General features: G+C 38.8%; 1 protein-coding gene across 1 annotated transcript; it reads right to left on the reverse strand.

Annotated features, from left to right (window-relative positions):
• Window positions 1-1,574: 1,574 nt before the first annotated feature.
• On the reverse strand, window positions 1,575-15,605 carry si:dkeyp-72g9.4 (uncharacterized). Its single transcript, XM_067375413.1, is given in 4 exon segments — window positions 1,575-3,606; window positions 8,247-8,306; window positions 8,309-8,373; window positions 15,376-15,605. Coding segments are annotated over 4 exon segments (1,167 nt in total). The 3' UTR covers window positions 1,575-2,794.
• Window positions 15,606-18,884: the final 3,279 nt, after the last annotated feature.

Genomic DNA, 18,884 nt, shown 5'->3' on the forward strand with positions numbered 1-18,884 from the left:
GATTCTGGAGAAAGTAATTGTACTTTAGTTGTATTCTGTATTGCGGTACTACCGCAGATGTATTGCATTATTATTTTGGTACTATACTTCAGCTCATGTTCCTTATTAGTGGGTGAAAAATCCAACTACTTCAGCTGTATTGGAGTAATACTGCAGTTGAATTGCAGCTTTATTTTAGTAATACTTCAGCTGTACTGCAGATGTATTGCAGTTTTATTTTACTAGTACTTTAGATGTATTGCGGTAATACTGCAGTTGTACTCCAGTAAAACTTCAGACATCTTATAGGCTATACTGCAATATTGCATTTCTTTGTGTCCAAAAAACAGCATTTTTCTATATGTAACACTGTAAAACTGTAGTATTACTTCTACAAAAACAGCAGTTATCTTTTGTAAAGGCAGTCCCATGTAAAAAACCTGTAGTGTCTTGTTCAACACCTTATTATTTTAAAAAGCAAATCAATGTAGACCTTAGGGGGAGCTTTTTTCATCTTAGGGCTATCAATTTCTTATCCAGGAAGAACTTGGAAATAGCGATTCACTCCCTTATTACATCAAGGCTTGACTACTGCAATACATTTTTTGTCAGTCTACGTCTACATCAATCATCTCTTGGCCGGTTACAGCTAGTGCAAAATGCTGTTGCTAGAATCCTAACAGGGACAAAAAAGACAGAGCACATTACCCTGGTCCTTGCCTCCTTTAATTGAAGTTTTAATGATTTTAAGATTCTGTTGTTTGTATAAGGCTTTGTCTGGGCTAGGATGGGCTCATCTTCTGTTAGTCCTGTTCTAAATACAAATCTTAGGGAAATTGAGCTTTTGCGGTTATAGCCCCAAGCCCCAAGTCTCCTGTTACACATTAGGTCATCTGTTCCTTTACTATAACTTTTGAATTTTATCATTGATTGATGTTGTGTGGATTTGTTGGTTTATTGAATCTGTGCAGCTGTAATGGATTCTTGAGTTGTGGTTTGTTTTGTCATGTGTTATCTTGCCTATTTTTGTTTTGTATTGGTTTTGCACATATTTCAGGACTGTTTCCTGGGTTTGTATTAGTTTCTATGGTTTCTTTTTTTATTTGATTATCATGTGCACCTGTTGTTCATTTCTTTGATTAGTTTGCCTGGCTATTTAAGTCCCGTGTTTCGTTCAGTGCACTCTCTGTTCTGATTTAGCCGTTGTTATGTTCCAGTATCTTAAGTGTTTTGAGTTTTTGGTTAATAAAATAAAAACTGCTGCATTTAGATCCATTTTATCACCTTTATTGCAACCAAAACTGGAACACTTTGGAACAATGTGTTTTGTATTTAAATGTGCTTTAATGTGTGGTCACATTATGGTATTGCTGATGGGCTGCTAAACATAATGCTCATTGGCTTTTTCTGTTGATCAATAAAATTGATTTAAATGTATTGATATAAATAAGTTTAACAGGTTTTCTCTGATCAATATTATAGCTAATGGAATAGACTACTAATTGTTTCAGAAGACTCAGTGCTCAGCTTTAATCTAGCTGATGGAACAGAGAGAAAAAAACAACAACACAAAATTCATACATAAAACACAGACATTTTATTAATTTAAAAAAGTGGAAAAAAAAAGTACAAGGTTGCTGAAAATTTACAAACAACAGATTTTCTTTTCTCGTATAGTGTAATATACAGTTTCTCTCAAATCATTACATCCATAATAATTTAAAGAAATTTCTTATGCATGAATACAAAATAATTTACAAATTCACATGCAACCGTACTAATTAATCTTTTAACAGTAAGACAATCTCAAAGTACTGAAACACCAAATTAATGCAGAGGAAACAAGATTTTCTGGGTGTGTACAAACAGTCTAACAAGATAATAGTGCAGTTCTACGTTGGCCTTTTGCCATACATCTGAATATCAAAATGATGTGGTTAGATTTTTTTCATTTTATGGTCTGTTGTTGAACAAAGGTGATTCCCTGTCCAGGACATTTAATCATTTATCCTCTAACCAGACTATCCAGTTCACTCTACAGCTCCATTTTTAAACTGCAAAACAAGGGCCTGAAAACAAACATAATGGCTGTTTTCAACATGATCTTATGTTATTTTGCCTTTGTTGTAAGAAGATGGAATTATCAGCTTGTTGTGTAAATACCCATATATTAAAGTGAACTAAGAAGCTTTTGAGACATTGTATAGTAATAACAGTTGGACATAATACCTCTTAGAAAGGCGCCCTAAACCAAGTCAGATCTTTTGCTGAACCTGTTTCCCAAAAATTTTGATTATGCCATCAAATGATCAATAGTTTTTCAAGGAAGCATGGCATATTCATTCTGCATCACAGTAGCTGCCTAATATGCAATTTTGCTAAACCCCGGGTGTTCAGAAAAGTCCCAGCCAAATATTGTTCTGGACACAGTGAGATTCTTATCTGTGAATATTATGCATTGCTGTACCTTTTATCCTTGAAACTACATTGTGTTGCTTATATAAGAACTGCAGTTGGGATGATACATTTTAAGTCTTTAAATCTCACTAAACAATTTTAAAGGCATCCAACAATCAATGCATTTATTGATCATGACTGGACATTACTGGACTGACTCAGTCTTATCATTGACATTCATGGTAACTCTACACTATGGTGTGGTATCGACATGGCACCATCTATAGGGTTACGGGTTTAAAATACACCAAAAATGTATATGCATATAAACCTGAAGTGCAAAGTCATAATTCCAAAATAATCCACATTACTCTACGTGATGTTTAGCCTCACGGAAAGAGATTTTAGCAGAAGCAGATTACTTCTCGGCAATGGCGGGCAGCATGCACGCACGAATGCGGGCTTCCTTCCACGCGCTGCGGCATTCTGCGATCCAGTGGGACACTATGGTCTGTTTGTCCATGCAGCGACTGCTCTTTCCCCTCCATCCAGCAGGGGCGCAGTCGAGCTTGTTGGGAATGCGCGCAGCCAGGCCACCGTCGTCCAGCTTCTTCCTGCTGAGCGGCGACCGCTGTAGGACTGTCGCTGCAGTGACTGTCTCAGCCAGGCAAAGCTCTGGGCAGCTGCTCTTGCGCTGGGCTTCAGGTGCCGAGGAACAGCGCGGGAAGGTGTCGCTGCGTGGCCGGCGCGGAGGAATGCTCCCCCTTCTGGTGGAGAGAGCTAGAGCACCTCTGTGGCTGTAGAGGTACTCCAGCGGATCTACAGGGCTGGGGACGTCACTTCCACATCCGTTGTCCGCCTCTGGGGCGGCTTGGGCCTGCAGGGGTTCTGATGGAGCAGATCTGGTGGTCTCTTTCTCTTTATGGGCTTGTTCAACTGTCTGGTCATTGCTTGTGGAGGTGTGGGGCTGCGGAGGCTGCAGATGCTGGCGCAGGCGGTGCAGTCGTAGGCAGGGCTTTGGGGAATCCAAAGGGCCGATGGAGAGGATGTCATAGTCGGGCTCATGCAGAGGGAAGGTAGGCCGGGCCAGATGGCAGATGGAGAGGAAGTAGTCCTGTGTGGTGGTGTGCTGGCTGTTGGTCTGGTTCAGGTCCTGCACCAGCTCCTCATAGCCCTCCCTGATGGTGGGGAGGCCCCGTTTTGCCAGTAATCTGGACCTGGGACGCATGACTGTAAAAGCAGAAATAGTGCGTTATTAAATAGATATGCAAATGATAGTAAAGAAACATGGCACATAGTATTTTATGATAAAATTTTACAATAAGGTCCAATTAGATGCTTTTATTGGATCTTATTGTAATGCTTTAAGTAACAGTAAGTGAGACATTTGCTACAGTATTTATTAAACCAGTTCATTGTTAGCTCAGGTCCATTAAATAATATTGACAGATACAACTTTTCAATTGAATGTGTTAGTAAATGTTAAAATTATTATTAACTAAGATTAATACATAGTCTTTTTTTATTGTTCATGTTAATTAATGTAGCTAACTAATGTTAACTATAACTGTAAAGTGTTACCAATTAGGCTACTTTAAAGGATTAGTTCACTTCACAATTAAAATTTCCTCATAATTTACTCACCCCCATGTCATCCAAAATGTTCATGTCTTTCTTTCTTCAGTCGAAAAAAAAAAAAAGTGTTTTGAGGAAAACATTCCAGGATTTTTCTCCATATAGTGGACTTCAACAGTTAACAACGGGTTGAAGGTCCAAATTGCAGTTTCAGAGCAGCTTCAAAGCTTCTACATGACATTTTGAGTGGGGGGACCAAACTGCGTTCCAGGGGTCGTTAAATTTCTCAAATTTGACTTGATTGACAAACGCTAACGTTCGGCCACGATTGCTTGGTTCGATCGCGTGTTTCTCCGTTCGAGAGCGCATTTCCTGTTCACATCGGCGACAAAACAGTTGATTATTTATGAACAAAAGCTCACAGAAACGTGAAAATGGTCTCATTTGAAAACAAATATCCAAAGCTAAAAGATGAAATATTGTGACTGATTGAAGCAGCCCTTATCAAAAGTGCGGGGGTCGATTTCTGTTTTTTCAAAACTGCGGGGGTCCTGACCCCCCTGTGCCCCGTGCCAACGGCGCGCCTGAATAAGGGTCTTGTCTAGCGAAATGATTGGTCATTTTCTAAAAAAAAAAAAATTATATACTTTTTAACCACAAATGCTCATCTTGCACTGCTCTGCGATGCGCCACGCATTACGTTATCATGTTGGAAAGGTCACACATGACGTAGGCGAAAGTACCGATCCAATGTCTACAAAGCGAACGTTAATAGACTAAGTCAAACGGCCTTTACAAAAAAAAAAAAAGGCAAAACAATGTCGGATGATTTTGAAGTTGGAGGAGAAAATTAGATGGAGTTTTTCAACCTACTGCGATACTTTGGCCTATGTCATGCGTGACCTTTCCAACGTGATTACGTAATGTACACATTGCAGAGCAAGACGAGCATTTGTGGTTAAAAAAGTATATAAATGTGTTTAGAGAATGGCCAATCGTTTCGCTAGAAAAGACTCTTATTCCTCAGCTGGGATCATGCGGAGCCATTTGAAGCTGAACTGAAACTGCAATTTGGACCTTCAACCCGTTGGAATTTGGACCTCGTACCCTGGTGAAGCTCACTATATGGAGAGAAATCCTGGAATGTTTTCCCTCAAAAACCTTAATTTCTTTTCGATCGAAGAAAGAAAGACATAAACATCTTGAATGACTTTCATATCTCAGTTGTTTTGACATAAGCAATGAGATTAAATGGAGAACAAATGGAGATTTTGAGCTTAAAGGTGTGGTCATTAGCAAAATCCGTAGGCAAAAACAGTCTATTGTCTATTGTCAATAGTAAGGTGATATATGAAGCACAGTTCACACAGAAGTCACTTTCAACCAAGCAGCTTTCTGTTGGTAAACGTGGCAAATCCACATGACCAGCTTAAACCCGTTGCAAAATCTGTTCTCTGATCGCATTTATTCCTACATAAATGACCCAACTTTGCCTGTGAAATTTGCTAAATGATAAATGTGACCGCTAAATCTCTTGGTTGAAAACATTAAGGTTTGTTCTGTTGTACATGAAGTATTATTCAATCAAATCAGCTGTGGACTCAGTAGGCAGCATAGGGCGGCAATGTTCAGCAAAGAGCGCTGCCCCCACACATCATGTCACAGGCATGCCATTTCTCATCCCAAACTGCTCCAGTGAAATCACGAAATAAAATGCAACCAAATACACAACCGTTATTGATATACATCTGCTGACAAACAGAACTGATGCGATTCATTAGAATACATTTAAAAATATGAAATATTTTAACAAGTATTATGTAATTCTATATACAATATAATTATTTAAATAACTATAAACCCATTTGTATATGAAATGCTCAAGACAGGAATCACTCATTTAATGTTAACTGAAATGATCCTAATCAAATTCAAATTATCTGGTCTATGATATCCATATTATTATTATTATTATTATTCTCCTCTTACTGTTTTTGTTTCTCTAAAGGCATTTTAGACAATTTGAGACAAAGTCGATTCAAGAAACATCTGAATAATAAAATTTTCTCAAGGGAACCATAACATTATATATTTACAATTCACAGCATATCATTTGGTTTAAAATAAGGTTACATTAAGGCATTAACTAATAATAAGCAATACATTTGTTATGGTATATATTAATCTTTTTTTAATGTTAGTTAATAAAAATACATTGTTAAATCAGGCCATTAAATAATACTAGCAGATACAACCTTTAATTTTAATAATGTATTAGTAAATGTTGAAATTTAACATCAAGATAAAGAAATGCTTAATATTTTTCATTGTTAGTTCATAACTAGTATGTAGTTAACCAGTGTCAACAAATTACACATTATTGTTTAATGTTACCAATCAATCTTACAGACTATATATCAGATTCACCAGCATAAACACATACTCTCGCTCACAGACCTCTTGTTGACTTTGACACTAATGACCCACATTATTTCTGTATTCATATATGAATTAAACAGCATCATTTCAGAAGTTATTACCTGTTCAATCCTTCCTTAATGATGCTCTGTACAGTAAATGCCAGAAATCAATGTATATAATGGAAGGGATTGGTTACAGGAATATGTGCAAGCCCAGTCTCCATGGCAACGCCTCTTCCCATCACATCCCAGGCTGTGCTCAGATTTCATAGCAATTGGAGAGCACACACACAAACACACACACACACACCGTGAAGCAGCTTCTCCCCACCCCCTTCTGCCCCATGCCCAAATCATCTGAACACCCCTCTTTATTGTGGCAGACCAATGTAAACAACCCAGCACCAATTCCCACCCATCCCTATTTTCAACTAATTTTTGTTGCCTAAACACGCTTGGATTTTCCCAGCTCTCAAATTCATGAAAAAAAAAAAAAAAAGAACTGAAATATACTCCAAGATCAAAGCAGATCTGTCTTACACAGCCCATTAGGAGGGACATCCGACGCGGGTCGCTGTTTCTGACAACAATTGACGAAATTCAAAGAATCTCTGGCCCTAATCCTCATGAATCAAAGCCTAAAATAAAATTGGAATTATGGGATTGAGTTGGTTTGTATTGAGGCCAGCGGTGTGTGCGGCGTCCCACCTGAGAGGGGTTTCTCCGGCTGCCTGGCGTTGCTGTGGATCTCTTCTTCCTCCACTCCTCTCGTCTCGTCTCCTCTTTCCTGTTGCTGCCTTAGCCCTGCTTCAGCTTAGAGGCTCCAACTGCTGTTACACACAAAAAATAATGATTTTCTCCCCTGTCTCCCTCCCTCCCTCTTTCTCTCTTGCCTGTTTGCTTGCTCGCCCTCTCCTGTGCGCCTCACTCTCTCTCCTCCCTTGGTCAGTGCTAAAAATAGCACCTTCATTCCCGTCCCTGTGGCTGTGAAGAATCATTTGCAAAATGGATTTTACTGATGGTGGGGAGAAAGAAACAGGAGAGGGGAAGAAGTTCGGAGGACAGTATGAGAAAAAATAACCTCCTAAATCATACCCCTAAATGAGTGATAGATAATAAACAGAATGAGATCGACACGTTGATTAAAAGAACCCGAAAGTTAAAAAGGTTAAATTAATAGTAGTTAAATGTAAAGTGTGATTACACATTCCTGATATCATTCATAATTTAATTTTCCGATATTCTGCATTGCTATCTCATGGTTGCTTTTTTACGAGGAGGAAATAAGCAAGTCAATTTATCATTCATTTTAGAGATATGCCTCTATTTTTTGACCTTGGTTCACTCAATGGTGCTCTTATCTTGAGTGAAGAGAGTGTTTGTACAGCTATACATAGCTGTCTGCAGGTATATTGAGCCCTCCGTGACCTTTCATCATGTTCACGTTGTTGTCATACATTGAAAGGGCTGTAAACTTGTGAGCGTCAATATAACACACAAAACAACTGTATAGGGGTCGGTTCCGCACATATGTGTTTAGACTGTAAATATGCAATGGAAAATGCAAGAAATATACATCTTTCTCAAGTCAAACTGACTTTGTATTTTCCTAGTTAATTTTTCTGCCTATGAACATACACTCTAAGAAAAAAGGTACAAAAGCTATCACTGGAACGTTATCCTTTAAAAAAGGTCCTAATATGTACCATTTAGATACTAATATGTACACTTTTGGTAATAATATGTAATATGAACACTTTAGGTACAAAGGTGTACCTTTTAAAAGAGTACCGCCCCAGTGACAGCTTTTGTACCTTTTTTTTTTCTTGATACACATGATAAATAAACATTTTATTGATGTGCAAAGTCTGTTACCTGTGATGGTAGATTGCGGTTCTGTATATTCCACGTTTGTTCTGTCAACTGTTGCAGTTATCGGATGATACCGTCAACATAAGCTTCATAAGAGGTTGACTGTAAACTGTGTCTTAAAAGTGTTTGTCTGACAAGGAAGGGTGTGAGAAAAAGAGAGAGGGAGTGAAAGGGAGGGACATGTTGAGAGGGAGGAGGTTGTTTTGAAGGTGGAGCAGTTTGGAAATAAGCACATATAGACCAGCCCTGTTAAATTCAATATAATCCCTTTCCATTTATCTTACTTCTGGTCAGAGGTCAAATAAGAAGATTTTTAGTCTGCTCTGACCGAATTCACTGCAGTTATTTTAGTATCACTGAGATATTATATTATAGTTTTTCTTTATTAATATTCTGAATATGTTTTATTTTTATATTTTTCCATTTTCATTTTAGCTTTAGTACATTTGTTGTGTGGACTATCTGTCACATGTATGTTCTGTTTTTCCCTTGTGTTTGCCTGAGTTCTAGTTTGTTTCCTAGGTTACTAATCAGTTAATCATTCTGTTCAGGTGTTTTGTATTGTATTGTTAATGATTTCTCCCACAGTGTTTAGAAGTCCTGTGTTCTTTCAGCTCCTGGACGATCTTGTTTTATATTAGTTGTTACTTTTCCTCCAGTGTATCTCTTGTATGTTTGTAATATAGTCTATTCTCAGTATTCTTAGTCTTTATGAGCTTTATACACAGCAAAAAGAAGTTAAGCTACATGAAAATGAGAAATGATGTCTTAGCAGTTAGCTGAAATAAAATAAGTTTAAACGTTTTAATAGTATTTTATTTCAGTTAATGCTAATTTTATTTCAATTAACAAACATGTTTTTTTTTTTATACAGTTTTAATTTTAGATAACCCTGACTCAAGGATGGACTGACCAAATGGGCCAGCCAGGTGCACCGATACCTAATTAATTGAAAATGTTAGTTCAATTATATTTAATAATTTAATTAATTATCAAAGATTTGAACATAGAGTTCTATGAACAAATGTAATGTCCTCTTAAATACTCCACCCAAAAAAAAAAACAAAAAAAAAAAACTCATAATTTACTCACCCTCATGCCCAAATGTCTTTGACTTTATTTCTTCAGATATAGAGATTTCTAGAAAAATAATGGTAAAAATAATCCAAATAATGCAATTATATGGAACCCCCAAAAGTTGACGCTTCAAAAACAACACTATGAGCCCTATTTTAACGATCTAAGCGCATGGTCTGAAACGCATGGCGCAAATGCACTTTTACTAGTTTAACGATGGGAAAAATGGTCAACACGCCCGGCACATGGTCTACAAGGGTTGTCTCTATTCTCTTAATGAGTAATTTGTGCATAATGTTCAATAAACCAATCAGAGTCTCATCTCCCATTCCCTTTAAAAGCCAGTTACTCTCACGCCATGGCAGATTCGCTATTTACATGGCGGAATTCACAAGCAGAACAACTGATTTCAGTATGGATCTGCTCGTGCGCAAGGTTAAAGCACAATAAAGCAGTCTATTTCAGTTGCCTCAAAACAGCTACGCGCCAACAATGCACCTGAACACACCTTGTTTTCAGGAGAGCGTTTCCCAAAAGCATCATATGCTTAAGTTGATCGGAGCTCCATTGCCACCAATCGAGCTACGATTAACTTAGGCTTACGATGATTTTGGGAAACACTAACCAGACCAGCACGCCCATGGGCGCACAAATGGACGCAAATGCATTTTCTATTTAGGGCCCTGTCTAACCGCGTGGTCTAAAGCGCATGCCGCAAGTGCACTTAGGGTGTGTCCGAATCCACTTTTGCTTGTTTAACGACGGGAAAAATGGTCGGCGAATGCGCAAGGTTAAAGCGCTGGAGCAGACTATCTACGGGAAAAGCCGGGTTCCACCAAAGCATTTTATCTTTATACACACAATAATAATCTTTTACATTGTAATCTTTTTACTTTTAATATTTGGCATGTTTTTGTGCTGCTGTGCATCCCTGTGTGTGTAATAAGCAAAGTGTACACACACCTATAGGCGCATATCGCTCTTTAAATTACAAAAAAAATATTGCTTAAAAAAAACTTTAGACCAGGTTTCAGTTGGTCAATGGCTCAGTTTATTTCAGTTGCCTCAAAATAGCAACGCGCCAACAATGCGCCTGAACACACCTCGTTTTCAGACCAGCACGCCCATGGCCGCACAAATGGGTGCGAATGCGTTTGCTATTTAAACAACATGACACAGGACATGACAATGATAACTGCGTCAGGCTGAAACTGGCAAAAAGCACTTGCGTTGCACCTGGTGCCGCATTGCGCCAAGGGTATAGGGCCCAAATTGTATATCAGTGGCTACCCAGGTAAGATTCAATTTAACTTGAGCAAACTTTGTTTTTTTGGGGCTCAAGAAGGTGGATTGGTTTTTAGCGGGTTTCATCACCATGGTAACTTACGCTACACGGCTAACCTGCTCTGGAGCAAGTTTTATTCTGGGTTAGAGAACTGGACTAATCAGCTGTGAGTAAAGTGACATGTATCTGATGCAATAAGGTCACCCCCCTGTATCTCTTGCTCTAAATTAAATCAGAATGAAAGAAATTGCTCATTTTTTGCTGCTAATTATTTATTATATTTATATTATATGAATTATAATTATGATTATGTATGACAATTTATATATAATTTTGCTTTTAAATTAATATAGGCTAATAGCTTAAGCCTTGTCTGTGAGACCTGGGGAAAGCTTTTTAACAAATTAAGCTTACATATATTCATTTGAGGTCTTTGTGAAACAATATAAATTATTAGGCCTGTTTCTTTCATTCTCATGCATTGATATAGTCAAATTTTTTCCAGTGTTAGCTTCACTTCCTGTCTCCTGACATACCTTCATCTGATCGATTTTTGATGGCATTGTCAGCATAGATGTATCCTTCACTGCCTTTGATATCACACAATCCTATGCCTTCCATTTGGTGACAGTTTAGCTAGAAATACAAAGATAGCATCTGAAAGTTGCGGTTTCTTGTCAGCTCTTGTTGTATGTCTTTGACCGTTTTCCACTTCTGATGTCACTTTTAGTGAGAAATATTTGTTTAGTTCTCACCAAAGCTCGCTCTATTTTGCTGTAGATCATTAAACTGTTACGCTCAGAAGTCTGTCTGAAATTGTGTGGTACCTTCATGCACAAACGCTACCAACAAAGTCATTGCCTGATAAGGCAGCGAGGCAACAAGTCAGCTGCCTAAGTTTTCAGACGCAGCCCTTATTTAGCTGGTTCAGTTTGATCAGGGTTGGAGCTGAATTTTGAAGGAATATAGATCTCCAGAAACAGGATTGACAGGAATTCATATGACCCTGAAGCAAACAGGTATGTATAAGAAAATACAAAAATGTGAAACTTTTTAAACTATAAACCATCGCTTCCAGCCAAATGTCATTAATACGGGTTCAGTGTCAGCACATTGTGAAGTGTAATGTAAGTGTGTAGTAAAATTCATGAAAGAAATGACAGTCTTCTTACCTTATATGGACTCACAGAGATAGATTTTCTTAATCTTTGTGTTAATCTAAAGAGAGTAAATGATGAGAGAATTTTCAACTGCTGAACGTTCTAAATTGGTCAAACTTGAGCAAACTGATTAGAGCTAAATCAATGTACCCATTTAAAAATGACTACTTAAAGTCAAGCCTGCATCAAAATGATCTTGAAATGGTTTAAAATAATGATCTGTGAGTTCTTTTAGTGAACGCTCAGCTCAATTAAATAAAACTGCGTCTTCGTGCCTGTGACCATTTGTTCAAGTGTTCCTGTATGAGTACTTCCAAATGTTGTTTTGGCAGATATATGGAATGAGAAAAATTGCTAAGAGAATGAGGATTAGGAAAAGATAAATCCAATAATAAGACTGAAAGAGAATAATATTCAGAAAGACAGGGGGACAGAGTCTTCTGTGGGACAGAGTCTTCTGTGCTAAGTAGGTCGACCTGAGTCAGATGAGGGAAGAACAAAATGAGAGACAAGAGGGAATACAGAACTATGGAGCTTTATAATAAGGACTGTAATAGCACGGGCAGTGAGTGCTGAAAGACAGAAAACCATGGCAACATGTTCAAATCATGCTACAAACTGAACTGTGTTGCCCTCAGTGAACTGCAGTCACATCGAGCTGATATATATATATATATATATATATATATATATATATATATATATTTCTCATACTCATAGCCATCTTGTACAGTGTCAGCAATGAAGAGATTCACATGTTCCTTTCATTTCCAGCACAGAACTGAATCATGTATGACTGATCCATCACCAGAAGACCAAGATCACTTTTAAAATCACCATGAAATCAAAATGGACAATTCTATTTTTATTTTTTATTTTTTTGGAATATTGCAGTATTTATTATAAATGTATTGAATTATGCTGAATTTAAAGTGGAACCATAGCATTTTCTTTTTCACTTTTAAAATACCTTCTTCACTATTTAGAGACAGTTATAAATATAATATTTTTGTATGTTGTTTCCCCTGAACAGTGCAAACAATGCGTCACTATTAAACATTACTGTGTGTCTGAACAGCCAGATTCAGCATTATTGGCTCAACCAATGATGTGAGTTTGGGGGCGGGAATATCTTTTTATTGGACCAATGGTAAACATTAAAATGGGAATTGTTTTTTGGAAACACTAGTGGCTTAGAAGCTATGTGCACTGATGTTTGCTTATTGAGCCAAGGTGCACAAGTTCACATTGTTTACCACCAATAAATATTATTTTAGTTTTATAAAACAAACTATGGAACATTTCTCTTCAAAAGAAAGTGTTTAATTGGAATATTTGTCATCTGATGTTATCAGTGATCTGTTTGGCCATCATAACATGCCTATATCAAACACTAGCCTCTGGCACTTCGTGGAATAGTCACCTGTATTTATTTTAATAATCACAATCTGTTTTGAACAATCTCTCAAAACAAACTTTAAATGACCCATGTGTGATCACTAATCTGCACTGGTTATCTTAAGCTTAGTTTACGAATAGTGTTTTAAGTGCGAGGCTGAATTGTTTATATTTGACAATCATTTTATTTAAAGGTAAAAATTAGTGTCTTATATTAACAATTAAGGTATTAACAATATTGTTTGTACATAAATGCATGTTTGAAAAAATAACTGTTTTGGCATTATGCTTGTGATTGCAAAGCATGTATTTATTTGAACTTTTATATCTAGCTATCCGAAAGTACGTCTTCAAATATTATAAAGTAAACAATAAATTAATTATCGTATAGATAAATATTAACCTACTGTAAGATTTCACCTATGAGCTCATTTATTATTATTATTATTTTAATTTCATTGATGTCTGAAGTATGCCAGAGTGTTTAAAATTAAATCTGAAGAGCCTGTATACTCAGATGTCATATTAAACATGACACAGCAGGACATTTCGGTAGACAATGAACTGGAAAAACTGTGAGTAACTGTGTTTTTGAGTCACGTGCAGAATAGCGACCCACTGTGAAATCCTTTGAGAAGATGACCTTTCTCATTCACCATCAGTATTGACAGCATGTTTAACAAGATCAGGGGTTACTAAAGATGTTTTGCTCTCAGACGACATGATACCTTCATCGTCTTTCTGTTCGTGACTGCTGCATCATTTCCCTGTCTCTTTAATAAATGAAGCGTGCAGCATGTGATCTGGCATCAAAGGCTTTGATGGAGCTACATATGGCAAGCCAAAAATAACTCATCCTCCTTTGATATTTTGCTAGTTATTTTTGAAAAACATTTTTTTAAACTGTTGAATGAGTAATTTGCTGTGTCTCCTGATTATCTAGACAGCATTTTGGGGCTTATGCTGCTCACTAGTTTTGAGACATTATATTAGACAATAGTTTTCATGTACAGGTGTCACCTGCTCTGGTTGTCTTAACAACAGCTGATAATGTTAAACTTCTTTGTAATGTCTCATGAAACATCTAACAGTCATGTGTTCAAATCAATATTTTTTACTAGTAATTATTTTTGTGGTACTACTCCCAACTCCAAAGATCATTATAAATATTCAAGATAAATTTTCTTTAAAAATCTTCTTTTAATCAGTTATCTGACATTATTATTATTATTTTAATGAGCTCCCTCCCAACCATTCTTTTACAGTTTGAGCCTGATGAATCTTGGCTTTGTCATCCTGGAATATGGCCATGATACATCTCCCTACATGGTTGTTTAAGAAATGAAAAGCTACACACTCTATCAATTAGGGTTAAAAGAACTGTTGCCAAACACATAACATGCTAGACACATAATAATCACAGCAATAATGATCCAGACATAGACTGTTAAGTATTTGCCTATTTAAACCCAGACAGAAACTTTTTTTTTTTGGGCGGGCGGTGTATATTCCCAAATTCCCAGTGTAAATTCCCAGTATCACAGATGATTAAAGTGATTAATATGAGCAACCACCAGAACTCACATACTGTAGATATGTACACTCACATCTGCCAGCACCTTAAAGAGCAAAAATTAGCTGAGCAATGCCAAACTGCCTCTCCCTAAATCATTCATTTTAATTACATGATTTTTAAAAACAAAAAAAGCCCAAAAGGCTGTAAAACGTCCATGGCAAATACCGAATAAATTAATAGATGAATAGATAATAGATTAATAGATGATAAATTAATAGATAATCTTATACAAAAACTAATTGATTTATGGGAAATACTTTACAATAAGGTTCATTAGTTAACATTACATTAAAATCATGTAACATTAGTTAATGCACTGTGAATTAACATGAACAATGAACTGCTGTTCTTTTATTAACTAACATTAACAAAGATGAACAAATACAGTAACAAATGTATTGTAACATTAATTAATGTTTATTGTAAAGTGTTGCCGAATTGTATAGAGACATTTTCTACGATTATGTGTGCAAGCTCCTCTCCTTGTTGAACTTTAATTACATGACTTTTAACTTTAAAATGAATTTGATTGGCACAAAAATGTGAACATCGTTCCACTATTTAGAACAAAAATGGAAATTTTGACAAATGGGCAGTATGAAGAATATTGTTGTTATCATTGCTGTAGTGACATACTGTGGCTTGGAAAACACTGAAGCGGAGGACTGGGCTAACTCCGACGATGACTCCGGCTCATTTGAGTCCTTATCAAGGCCGTTAACCAGTAGAGCTTGGTGCCCGCCCGCAGCCGCCTCGATGAGTGGTTCCGGCAGCAGGGGCGCCACCAGCACAGCGCCACCAGCACGACCCCTGCCAGCAACCAGCTCTGTTCTTCCCCGAGGTCCTTGAAGAACTAATGAAAGCATGGCGTACCCCCTATTCAGCATGCGTCTATTATTCTTCTTCAGCTGCCCTTACCACAGTTGATGGCGTGGAGGAAAAGGGCTATACTAAGCTTCCCCCTAAGCATTTCCCCCTTGGACATGGCAATCGCTGCGCATCTCTGCCCACCTGTGGCCCTTGGATGGAAGACTAAATCTACCCACGCAGAACGACATCTGCTCTCCCAGCCAGAGAGTTTGCCGCAAGAGGCCAGGCTGGTTCCGCAGTCCTCCAAGTTTACCAAGCCAAGCTTCTCTGTGCCATGGACAAGAGTGGTCCTGACCCGGCAGCCTTCAAGGAGATGTGCAGTGCAACCAACCTCGCCCTGCACTCCACTAAGTCTATGGTCCAAGCAATTGATCATGCCATGGCCAGTTTGGTGGTCCTTAAGAGCCACCTTTGGTTAAACTTAACAGAGATCAAGGACGCCGACAAGACAGCCCTCCTTGACTCCCCTGTCTCTCCCTCGGGCTTGGTTGCACAGTGGACGGCTTCACTGATCATTTCACAGCGGCCCAGAAGACATGACAAGTGATGCGCCACGAGTTCCTCTGCTGCTTCGAGTCGCGCTAAGTCATTGTCAACTCAGCAGCACGCCAAGCCAGCTCCTGCCCCTGCTTAGCCCCAAAAAAAGGCAGAACATGAGGTGAAGCAGAGCTTCCGTTCAGTTCCAGGCTTTGGAGTTGTTATGTTTGCAGATGGTACTGGGTCCACCCCACAAGTGGTTTTTGATCCCTGACCTTTTTGCACTGTAATAGCGGTTCAAATACAAAAAACAAACACCTTCACAAAAAGAGCATTCCTCCTCCTCATTATCCTGCACAAGCATCAGCCCCCCACCATGGTGTGGCAGGTTGCCACCTGCAGCTCTTCAACCCCTCGCCATCTGGAGTCAGGCTTGGAAAGCCATTCCTGGCATGTCAAATTGGTTTTTTCGTTTTTTTTTTAAATAATAAAATGGGATAGTGAGTTATCCCACCCCACCCCTCCCCCCACTTCAGGGGTGTGACTCACACTTCGGTCTCGGACTTCAACACTCATGTCCTCCGAGCTGTAGTACAAGCTCTGCTAGCAAAGGGTGCTGTGGAGGAAGTCCCCATGGCACACAGAGAGTCAGGCTTTTACAGCCGCTACTTTTGCATCCCCAAGAATGATGGCGGCCTCATTCCGATCCTCAGTTTGAGATGTCTGAACTGCACTCTGATAAGACGGCAGGTCAGAATGTTAATTTTGAAACAAATCCTCTCACAGATCTGCCCAGGGGATTGGTTTTTATCAGTGGATCTGAAAGATGCATACTTTCATATCCAGATGACCCCCTATCACAGACCATTTTTGAGATTCACCTTCGACTGGGTGGTTTTTATAGTCCTACCATTCGGACTGGCCCTAGCTCTGCGGACCTTAACGAAATGTGTGGATGCAGCCCTCTCCCCCCTCACATCCTGAATTACCTCGACGATTGATTGCTCTTAGCCCAACTGAAGGATGAATTATGTGCGCACAGATCTCTGCTCCTCAGCCACTTGGAAATTCTGGGTTTCATGATCAATCTAAGCAAAAGCTCACTGTCCCCCAGCCAATGCATCTCATTCGGGCCTGAATTTTGCCAGAATGCTCCCTGAAAATTCAGAGGCTAGCTGCGTCATTCAGAGTTGGGGACAACCTCCCCCGAATATGTTTCAGAAGCTACTGGGTCTCATGGCAACACGTCCTCAGTAGTTCTCTTGGACTTGTTACATATGCAGCCACTACAACACTGGTTGAAGGCCTGTGTCCCACCTTGAGCATGGCACGAGGGTTGCCTCATTCTCAGGGTGACCTACGGTTGTACCAAAGCCCCGGTCCCCTGGAAATCACCCCATCTGTATCAGTTGGAAGTAGAACTGGGCTCGGTTTCCAGAGGGAAAGCAGTCGTGACGGACACCTCCAAGACGGGATTGTGCGCCTTATGTGACGGCAGGCCGGCCGTTGGAACGTGGACACAGCCAATGACGAGATGGCATATCAACTGCCTAGAAAAGATGGCAGTACTTCTGGTCATGAACACAATCTTTGAGGCTAGTGCACCTTCTACTAGGTGCCTTTATGTCTGTTCGGATTTTTTAGATTCTCAGCCATCCGAATGGGCTAGTGACAGGCAGCACACATGGCATGACTCGTGTTCGTCCTTTGTATAGTATTTTGTTTATTTATACAATTGACCACAGGTCATAAACCTGAAATAAGAAACAAACAGTGTTACAAACATATCCATTTATCATATAATGCAAAATAAAGTATCATGAAATAGTTACAATAAAATAACAAGATCAGTTTCTGCTGTAAACAAGAATACACTGTCATATAATCCCCTATACAGTTTCACACAGCGCCATACTACTACAAACTACATTTCCCATCATGCATAGCGGCGCTCATGCGCAGAGTATAACAGTTACACGAGTCGACGGGCAAAGTGCATCAATCATTATAACACTACGCTTCAATGTTTTATTACATTAATGCAACTCCGTCGCTTACCACAACAATGCGCTACATTAATTTGCTTGGTAACTTGTTAAATATCCAGTGCACGGGCATACTGAGAACGAGAGATTGGAACAGCGCTCGCGCTAATCCGACTACAAAGCGAGTCAATACAATAACACAGGCAGGTAACTTTAAACACTCCTATATTAAATTACAGTAGACCGTGACTCATGATAAACTGTTCAAAAAGCTCTAAACTCGCTACATACCAACAGGCTGTGTGCTCCTGACGATGGGTGAATCATAATCGACGCTACTCCGTGCTTTTTTCTTCCATGAAGCTTCCGGCGCAATCGCGCATGCCCATGCTCAAATGACCATCACGCAACAAAATAATTATTATAACGCAAATAATTTTTTTTAGCTTAAATAAATCCTATCATTCCCAATATTTTAAGCGGACCTTTTTATACCCATGAATTTTACTAATATTTTTCTCTAGTGACCCAAAGAACCGAACACCTCCCACTTGGCCGACTGATGTAAATCAGGGAAGGCCACTAAATATAACTTCAGTCTCTTTTTTTTTTTTCCAGCACACGCAGCCGCCTCCCAGGGTTACCCACTGGTAATGACTTTATGCTGGTCTTCCACAGGAATTAATACGACCAGTCTCCGCACATCCCTGCGAAGGATGATAGTAGAAAGTAAAGCTGAATCTTTTGCCTGGGTCCTGGCGACAAGGGAGGCAGGAAGACCTATACAGGTTGCCACGTCAGCATCACGGACCA

The sequence above is a fragment of the Chanodichthys erythropterus genome, chromosome 22, assembly GCF_024489055.1.
Source record: "Chanodichthys erythropterus isolate Z2021 chromosome 22, ASM2448905v1, whole genome shotgun sequence".
Lineage (NCBI taxonomy): Eukaryota > Metazoa > Chordata > Actinopteri > Cypriniformes > Xenocyprididae > Chanodichthys > Chanodichthys erythropterus.